The 9,908-nt window shown below is 36.5% G+C and overlaps 1 protein-coding gene across 1 annotated transcript in view; it reads left to right on the top strand.

The window, feature by feature from the left end:
• The window catches only part of SLCO6A1 (solute carrier organic anion transporter family, member 6A1), a 114,539-nt gene that overhangs the window by 29,645 nt on the left and 74,986 nt on the right, over positions 1–9,908 (top strand). The window contains exons 6-7 of the mRNA XM_010832005.1: positions 5,104–5,188; positions 6,250–6,362. Of these exons, the coding sequence (XP_010830307.1) occupies positions 5,104–5,188; positions 6,250–6,362 (198 nt within the window). The remainder of the gene's footprint in view (positions 1–5,103; positions 5,189–6,249; positions 6,363–9,908) is intronic.

Below are 9,908 nucleotides of genomic sequence, written 5' to 3'. Positions count from 1 at the left end.
GAAGGGGAAAAACTGGAGCAGTGCAGATTTTATTTATTTCCTTGGCCCCCAAAATCACTGTGGATGTTGACTGTAGCCATGAAATTAAAATATGCTTACTCATTGAAATATCAATAACCTCAGATATGCAGATGACACCACCCTTATGGCAGAAAGTGAAGAACTAAAGAGCCTCTTGATAAAAGTGAAAGAGGAGAGTGAAAAAGTTGGCTTAAAACTCAACATTCAGAAAACTAAGATCATGGCATCTTGTCCTATCACTTCATGTCAAATAGATGGGGAAACAGTGGAAATGGTGACAGACTTTATTTTTTGGGCTCCAACATCACTGTAAATGGTGACTGCAGCCATGAAATTAAAAGATGCTTGCTCTTTGGATGAAAAGTTATGACCAACCTAGACAGCTTATTAAAAACCAGACATTACTTAGCCAACAAAGGTCCATCTAGTCAAAGCTATGGTTTTCCCAGTAGTCATGTATGGATGTGAGAGTTAGACTGTGAAGAAAGCTGAGCGCCGAAGAATTGATGCTTTTGAACTGTGGTGTTGGAGAAGACTCTTGAGAGTCCCTTGGACTGCAAGGAGATCTAACAATCTATCCTAAAGGAAATTAGTCCTTAATATTCATTGGAAGGACTGATGCTGAAACTGAAATTTCAATACTTTGACCACCTGATGTGAAGAACTGAGTCATTTGAAAAGACCCTGATGCTGGGAAAGATTGAAGGCAGGAGGAGAAGGGGATGGCAGAGGATAAGATGGTTGGATGGTATCACTGACACAATGGGCATGAGTTTGAGTAAGCTCCGGAGCTGGTGATGAACAGGGAGGCCTAGAGTAATGCAATCTATGGGGTTGCAAAAAGTTGGACATGACTGAGCAACTGAACTGAATGGAACTGAACTTCTTAAAAGGAAAGGTATGACAAATCTAGACATTGTATTTAAAACGGAAGCATCACTTTGCTGATAAATGTCCATATAGTCCAGGCTATGGTTTTTCCAGTAGTCATATACATATGTGAGAGTTGAATTGTAGAGCAGGCTGAGTGCCAAAGAATTGATTCTTTTGAATTGTATGATGGTGGAGAAAACTCTTGAGAGTCCCTTGGACAGAAAGGAGATCAAATCAATCAACCCTGAATATTCACTGGTAGACTGATGGCAAAGCTTAAGCTGCAATATTTTGGCCATGTGATGTGAAGAACTGACTCATTGGAAAAGACCCTGATGCTGGGAAAGATTGAAGGCAAAAGGAGAATGGAGTATCAGAGGATAAGATGCTTAGATAGCATCACCTACTCAATAAACAAGAATTTGAGCAAGCTCCAGGAGATAGTGGAGGACAGAAGAGTCTGTTGTGCTACAGTCCATGGGGTCACAAAGAGTGGGACACAACTCAGCAACAACAGGAACAACAGCACATATCCTAGGCAAGAATTTTCTTCTCTACTGTCTTTGTCTATTTGGACAGGTGAAACTCCAATACTTTGGCCAGCTGATGCAAAGAGCTGACTCATTTGAAAAGACCCTGATGCTGGGAAAGACTGAGCGTGGGAGGAGAAGGGGACGACAGAGAATGAGATGGTTGGATGGCATCACTGACTCAATAGACATGGGTTTGGGTGAACTCCGGGAGTTGGTGATGGACAGGGAGGCCTGGCATGCTGCAGTTCATGGAGTCGCAAAGAGTTGGACATGACTGAGTGACTGAACCTAACTGAACTGAATAGAAATCTCATACTCTGAGCTTACAGAAACAGAAATGTACTTCTTATATTTCTGTATGCTGAGAAGTCTGTATGCATGATCAAGGTGCTGGCAAATTCAGTGTCTGGTGAGATCCTGCTTTCTGGTTCATAGATACAGCTATTTTCTCCCTGTGTCCTTTCATGGGTGAATAGGCAAGAAGTCTGTCTGGGGTTTTTAGTCACATTCATGCAGACTCTACCATCATAACTTAATCACCTCCCCAAAGCTCCACTTCTTAAAACCATTACAAGGAATCTTAACATATGAATTTGAAGGGGACACATATATTCATTCATAACAATATTCATTCTACTAACAGTGCTTATGCTATCACTACCATTCATATAGATGCCCTATTCATCCCTCTGGTATCTCATTCCTGTGGTTATCTCTCTAGTCTTTGACTAGGGATGTATGATAAGACAAAGGCAGTATGACAGCATGGCAATTACAGAATTTACTGGTCTTCATCTGCACACCATTATTCAGAAATATCTGGCTTAATAGAATCGTGTCATAGCTTGGGGCCCTCACCAGGTTTTTAGGTGGAGTTTTTAGAGTTTTCTATATGTAATATCATGCCATTTTCACATGGAAACAGTTTTACTTATTTCTTTCTGATTTGGTTGCCTTTTATTTCTTTCTCTTGCCTAATTGCTGTGGCTAGGTAAGCATCCTTGCCTTTATCTGATCTCAGAAGAAATGTTTTTAGCTTTTCACTGTTCAGTGTGATGTTAGCTGTGTGTTTGTCATGTATGGCCTTTTTAATATTGAGGTATGTTCCCTCTCAGAGAAGGCATTGGCACCCCACTCCAGTACTCTTGCCTGGAAAATCCCATGGGCGGAGGAGCCTGGAAGGCTGAAGTCCATGGGGTCACTGAGGGTCGGACATGACTGAGCGACTTCACTTTCATGCATTGGAGAAGGAAATTTCAACCCACTCCAGTGTTCTTGCCTGGAGAATCCCAGGGACAGAGGAGCCTGGTGGGCTGCCGTCTATGGGGTCGCACAGAGTTGGACACGACTGAAGAGACTTAGCAGCATGTTCCCTCTATGGACTTCCTTGGTGGCTCATTGGTAAAGAATTCACATGCCAATGCAGTTTGATCTGTGGGTCGGGAAGATCCCCTGTAGAAGGAAATGGTAACCCATTCCGGTATTCTTGCTTGGGAAATCCTATGGACAGAGCAGTCTGGCAGGCTACAGTCCATGGGGTTGCAATAGAGTCAGACACAATTTAGAGACTAAACAACAAAATGTTCCCTGTATACCCAATCCATTGAGTGTCTTTCATCATAAATGGATGTTGGATTTTCTCAAATGCTTTTTATGCTTTAATTGGCATGATCATATGATTTTTATCCTTCATTTTGTTAATGTGGTGAATCACATTGATTGATTTGCAGATGTTGAATCATCCTTGTGTCCTTGGAACAAATCCCACTTGATCATGGTTGTGATCCTTTTAATGTACTGTTTAATTCAGTTTTCTAGTATTTGGTTGAGTATTTTTGCACTGATGTTCATCACGGATATTGACTTGTAATTTTCTTTACTTGTAGTGTCCTTGTCTGGATTTGATTGTACATTTAAATTTAACATCAATTTCAGTTTATTTTTGCATATAATATGAAAAATGGGACACATTTATATTTTTTCCTGAAAGGAATGTTTATTTATGCTGATAACATTTTTTAGTCAGTCCATGATTTTTTAAAATATTAATTTAATTTTTAATGATACCATCTTTATGATAAATAAAAATTTCCTGTATATATAGATTTTCTTCCTGTCTCTGTATCTCTAGTATGTTCCCTGATATATTTTTTTTATTTCATGCCAATACTGAAGGGTTTCAATAATTAAGCTTTATTGTATTATTTTCTATATTGTTAAATAAGTCCTCATTCATCAAATAAGGGGCTATTTTTACAAAATTGCTCTTCCAGATACATATGATAATTATGGGTTATAATAAAATGTTTGACTTGTAACAGTTGGATTTGTGTGTCAAACGAGAGTAGTTGCATGGTAATAATTGGAACCAATGCATACATATACTTAGAATACATAGATGGGTTCAAATGTAAAAAGAAAGATTTCCAAAAAGCTGTAATTTTATAAATACTTTAAAAGAGAGAAAAATATAAATTTTATGAATATTATAATTAACAAGGAAACAGAGCCCAGTGATAATCTGGAGTTGAAACTCCCTGGGCATAACATATCCACATGTATATATCCTTACTGAACTCTGGACATCAAATTTGTAACCCTGTGTCATTGCAAGTTGGTATTTGTATCCCTGAATAATGTAGCAATGGATAGGAAGTTGTCCCATCAATGAATAAACTGGGAATATTCTCCATACTCTGTAGAAGTCGAGGCCTAAATGCAGGCTACTCACCAGGTTCTGTTGGCAGCAGATCTTGCTGGCATTAGAGTACCACCAAAGCTGGTTCTTGTGGATGTGGACTTTTTCCCACAACAGCTGGTTGGACAGCATCTTAAATGTGTGTGGAACTGAAGATAATGGCAGCGATGTGGTAATCAGCTTCCCCAAGTCTCCTCCCTAAATGATATAAAATAATGTCATAACATGAAAATTCCCCACAAAAATCATGGCCTGAGCATAATTGGAAACAAAGAATGTTGAAACTACAAAGCAACTGTGACTGAAAAGGGTAAAAAAATCAACAAAATCCCAGCAGAGGACCCTTCACATTTCCATCTTGCTCTGCTCACTGCAAAGCTTTATGGTTTGCAAAGATAGACCGAGAAAAACCGCAGAGGGGATAGAAGACAAAGGCTATCAAACGTGATGAGTTAGGGTCACTGGAAGGCTAAAACACGCTCGATCTGAGAGGTCAGAGAAGGGACTATAAGAAAAAGATTACCAAGAAATGGTAATGAGTCAGATACCCAGGTAAAGTGTTAGTTGTGCAATTTAAAGGGCCAACCTTGTTCTAAAGAATTTGGCACATGATTTAAAGGGGGTAAGAATGATTTTTAAAAAATAGATGAGATTTAAAGCGAGTCTTCTAAATGTGTAACTTCTGTCAGAGAAAGAAGTTTAAAAGGGACAAAGAATTACTGTTCACCACCTGAGCAGACAGGGGAAAAGTGGGGAAAGGACAAAATTTAGCATCCTACATGACAGAAGAGAACCACAAAATTGGAGAACTCACAACCACTCAATATCAGCAAAACAAAGCAATAACAAAGACTAACAGAAAATGCTCTTTCTCTCTCTGTTTAATTATGGCTTTGTAATAAACTATACAAAGTTGAAATTTTTCATTTTCTCTATTAAAGTGTTGGAGACAGTGATGATAAAGAACGTTGGCAGCAGAGTTGGTGGAGTTATTTTGTAATTATTGCAGTTATTGCATGGTCTACATTAATACCATTTTCATGCTTTCCACAGAGTTTACGAGGTGACTATAAAAATATAATTCATTAAATTAAAGGAGAGTATATTCCTCACCCTACCCTGATCCCCAGTTCTCAGAATATGACTGAATTTCATTACTTTCTGTGTACATTTCTTTCTGTAATGGACAAACAGTGACATGTGCTAGTATTATTTGAACAAATAAAGCATGCCACCAAGTAATTATTTTATTTATGTACCAGACTGTCATTAGTACATAGTTTTGTTTGTCATTCCTGTCTAAAAATGCTTCATGCAATCTAAAATTTTCTTAATGAAAGAAGCATATTTAATCCTATTTACCTATCAGGATTTACGTTATAAGGTAAAGTACTAACTATTATAAGTCTTTGGAAAACACTGGAATATACATGTAACATTAGAGAAATCAAATCGTTTCCTAATGGTAGTAAATTTAATTGGTACAAAATATTTTTAGTAATACCAAATTTGTGCTTTTATATTTTAGGGCTATGCTGTCAAATACTGTAGTCACTATATGTAGCTATTTAAATTTCAATTTAAATTAAAAATCCGTTTACTCAATCATAGGAGCTACATTTTAAAATATTTAATAGCCACATCATAGCTAATGGCTACGGTATTGGAGATATTGGAGAGTACAGATATGGGAAATTTTCCTTATCACAAAGTTCTTTAGGACAGTACTGTTTTAGAAGAGCATGTCTTTTAGTTTATTAGCTTGACTTTGAAAGTGAAAGTGAAGTCGCTCAGTCGTGTCCTACTCTTTGGGACCCCATGGGCTGTAGCCTACCAGGCTCCTCAGTCCATGGAATTTTCCAGGCAAGAGTACTGGAGGGGGTTGCCATTTCCTTCTCCAGGGGATCTTCCCAACCCAGGGATTGAACCTGGGTCTTCTGCATTGCAGGCAGATGCTTTACCGTCTGAGCCACCAGGGGCCACCAGCTTGACTTTAGCTTGTTCAAAAATAGTTCACTTACCATTTCAGGACCAATTGGGTCTATGTTGGAATATGTATGAATGCTTATTATATGTGTGTTAGTTATTTGAACATGTTATAAGATTCTTCTTGTTAACGTATAGGCACAGCAAGGATAAAAGCTGGAAAACGTAAACAGCCTCATATTTTGGACAGAGATCAAACAAAAGATCAGGAATTTGGACCTAATATCAAGGACTTATTTGCTACTTTTGGGGTAATGTATTTTATATGAACAAGCAAATTAAATTGACATGTACGATATTTTTGTTGTGGATTTAAGAAAACTATAAAGTGTTCAACTTGAATCTGAATGGAACTTTTGAAGTCTTAATTAACCTACTCATTTTATAGGTAATGGAAAATAGGATCCATTTCACCTATGTGGCTTCACTATGAACTTGGTTAGTGTCAAAGATTGATACAAAGTATTTTTCCTTCTTCTATTGCTTTTAACTTTTATATTATAATGGATTTATTTTTTCTCTATATAAATAAATAATCCATTTAATAAGATGACAGAGGTATTAGCATTATCTTTTTATTATATTTTAATAACTTAGAAAAGAACTTCAGAAGTTAACAAATACTCTCACAAACAACTTTTTTTTTTCCGTTTAGAAATGTTTATTTCAGAATGGCCTATAGGACCTTACCCAGGTAAAGTTCCTGTCAGCCCTTCTCATTGGTCATGACTGAGTTTTGCTTTTATGAACCTACACGTCAAAGCAACAAAACTAACAAACATGTATTCAATTTGCTATTTTTTTTATGGATTTCTGCATCTATATTCGTCAGAAATTTTGACCCATAGTTTTATTTTTATGTGCTTGTCTTTATCTGATTTTGGTATGAGGGTAATGGTGACCCTGTAGAATGAATTAGACAGTGTTCCCTCCAAAATTTTTTGAGATGGCTTGAGAAGTATTAGCTCTTATCTATAAGTATTAGCTCTTATCTATATGCTTGGTAGAATTCCCCTATGAAGTTGTCCAGTCCTGGACTTGTTTGCTGGGAATTTTTTCTTACAAATTCAATTTCACTACTAGTGATGGATCTATTCAGATTGTTTATTTCTTCTTTAGATTCAGTTTTGGAAGATTGTATGTTTCTAGAAATTTATCCATTTGTTCTAGATTGTCCATTTGTTGGCCTTTAACTATTTGCTGTATTCTCTTATAATTTTTGTATCTCTGTGATATCAGTTGTAATTTTTCCTCTTTAATTTCTTATTTTGTTTATTTGTATCCTCTATCTTTTTTTCTTAATGAACCTAGCTTAAGGCTTATCTTTAAAAAAAAAAAGCAGCTCTTAATTTTGTTGATATTTTCTACTTAGATGGTAGGTTAAGTTGTTTGTTTTGAGATTCATTTCTTCAGGTAGGACTGTATTGCTATGAACTTCCCTCTTTGAACTGCTTTTGTTGCATCCCATAGCTTTTGAAATTTGTCTTTTTAATTTTCATTTTTCTCTGTATCTTTTCTATTTTCCTCTTTGATTTCTTCACTGGCCCATTGATTTTCTAGTAGCATGTTATTTTGTCTCCACATTTGTGCTTTGTCCATTTTTTTTTTTTTTTCCTATAACTGATTTCTAGTTACATACCACTGTGGTTAGAAAAAGTGCTCAATATAGTTTCTGTCCTCTTAAATTTGTTGAGACTTATTTTGTGGCCTACATATGACCTGACCTGAAGAACACTTTAAGTGCACTTGAAAAGAATGTATATCTGCTGTTTGGGGATGGAATGTCCTATGGATGTCTGTTAAGCCAAGTAGTCTAATGTGTCGTGTAAGACCACAATTTCCATATTGACTTTATGTCTGGATGGTGTGTCAATTGATACAAATGGGGTATTAATGTCCCCTACTATTTTTGTATTCTTGTTCATTTCTCCTTTTATGTTTGTTAGTGTTTGCTTTGTATATTTAGGTGCTCACATATTAGGTGCACATATGTTAATGGATGTTATGTCATCTTCTTACATTGATCTGTGTCATTATATAATGCCTTTGTTTGTTCTTATAGACTGTTTTAGTGTCTGTTTTGTGTGATATGAGTATTCTAACCCCAGCTTTCTTTTCATTTCCATGACTGTCTTTTTACAATCCCCTCACCTTCAGTTTGTGTATGTGTCTTTAGGTCCGAAGTATTAATTCTAAGCAGTACATAGATAGGTCTTGTTTTTTCTACCTAATCAGCCAACATTTGTCTTTTGATTGGAGCATTTTTCTGATGACATTTAAAGTGATTATTGATAGGTATGTACTCATTGCCATTTCATTATTTTTCCTGATTGTTTTTATAGTTCTTCTCCGTTTTTCTTGTTTTTGTTTTTTCCCATGTATTTTTATGATTTTTCTTTAGTGGTATACTTGTATTTTTCTTTCTAATTTTGTGTATCTATTATAGGTTTTTGATTTGTGATTACATATATGTGGCTTCATATATGTTGACTGGTAACTCTACTTGTTTTAAACTGTTCTCTATTTAAACTCAAACACATCCTGAGAGATCTATGGTTTTAACTTCCCTCATCCATTTTTTTTTTTGTGTTGTTGATGTCATATTTACATTTCCATATTTATCCCTTAGATATTGTAGTTATAGATGATATTACAGTCATTGTCTTTTAATCTTCATACTAGCTTATTTAAGTGGTTGGTCCATAGCCTTTACTATATATTTGCCTTTCCTAGTGGGATTTTTCTTTTCTCATAAATTCTTATTATCATTTCTTTTCAACTTAGAAGACACTTTTTATTTAAGGTCAGTTTAGTATTCATGATTTCTTTTTGTTTTTTCTGTCTGAAAAGTTCATTATCTTTCTCTCAAATCTGAGCAATAACTCTGCTGGGTAGAATATCCTAGGTTGTAAGTTTTTCCCTTTTAACAGTAAAATATATTATGCTACTCCCTCATGACCTGCAAAGCTTCTGCAGAAAGATCACTAATAGCAATGTGGGGGGATTCCCTTGTAAATTACTCTTTATTTTTCTCTTGCTCTTCTTTAGAATTCTCTTCATCTCTAACTTTTGCCATTTTAATTATGATAAGTCTTAGTGTAGATGTCTTTGGATTCATCTCTTTTGAGACTCTGTGTGTTTCTTGTATGTGGTTACCTGTTTCATTCTTGAAGTTCAGGATTTTTCAGCCATAATTTCATCAAATACATTTTTAACGCTGTTCTTTCTCTCTCCTCCTTCTGGGACCCCTATAATGTACATAATATTCAGTTCAGTCACTCAGTCGTGTCTGACTCTGCGATTCCATGAATTGCAGCACGCCAGGCCCCCCCTGTCCATCACCAACTCCCGGAGTTCACCCAAACTCATGTGCATCGAGTCAGTGATGCCATCCAACCATCTCATCCTGACATCCCCTTCTCCTCCTGCCCCCAATTCCTCCCAGCATCAGGGTCTTTTCCAATGAGTCAACTCTTTGCATCAGGTGGGCAAAGTATTGGAGTTTCAGTCTCAGCATCAGTCCTTCCAATGAACACCCAGGACTGGTCTCCTTTAGGATGGACTGGTTGGATCTCCTTGCAGTCCAAGAGACTCCCAAGAGTCTTCTCCGGCATCACAGAACAAAAGCATCAATTCTTCAGTGCTCAGCTTTCTTCACAGTCCAACTCTCACATCCATACGTGACCACTGGAAAAACCATAGCCTTGACTAGATGGACCTTTGTTGGCAAAGTAATGTCTCTGTTTTTTAATATGCTATCTAGGTTGGTCATAACTTTCCTTCCAAGGAGTAAGCGT

Source organism: Bison bison, unplaced genomic scaffold (assembly GCF_000754665.1).
Source record: "Bison bison bison isolate TAMUID 2011002044 unplaced genomic scaffold, Bison_UMD1.0 scf7180017864533, whole genome shotgun sequence".
Lineage (NCBI taxonomy): Eukaryota > Metazoa > Chordata > Mammalia > Artiodactyla > Bovidae > Bison > Bison bison.
The sequence above is the reverse complement of the archived record's forward strand: the minus strand, read 5'-3'. Positions and strand labels throughout refer to the sequence as shown.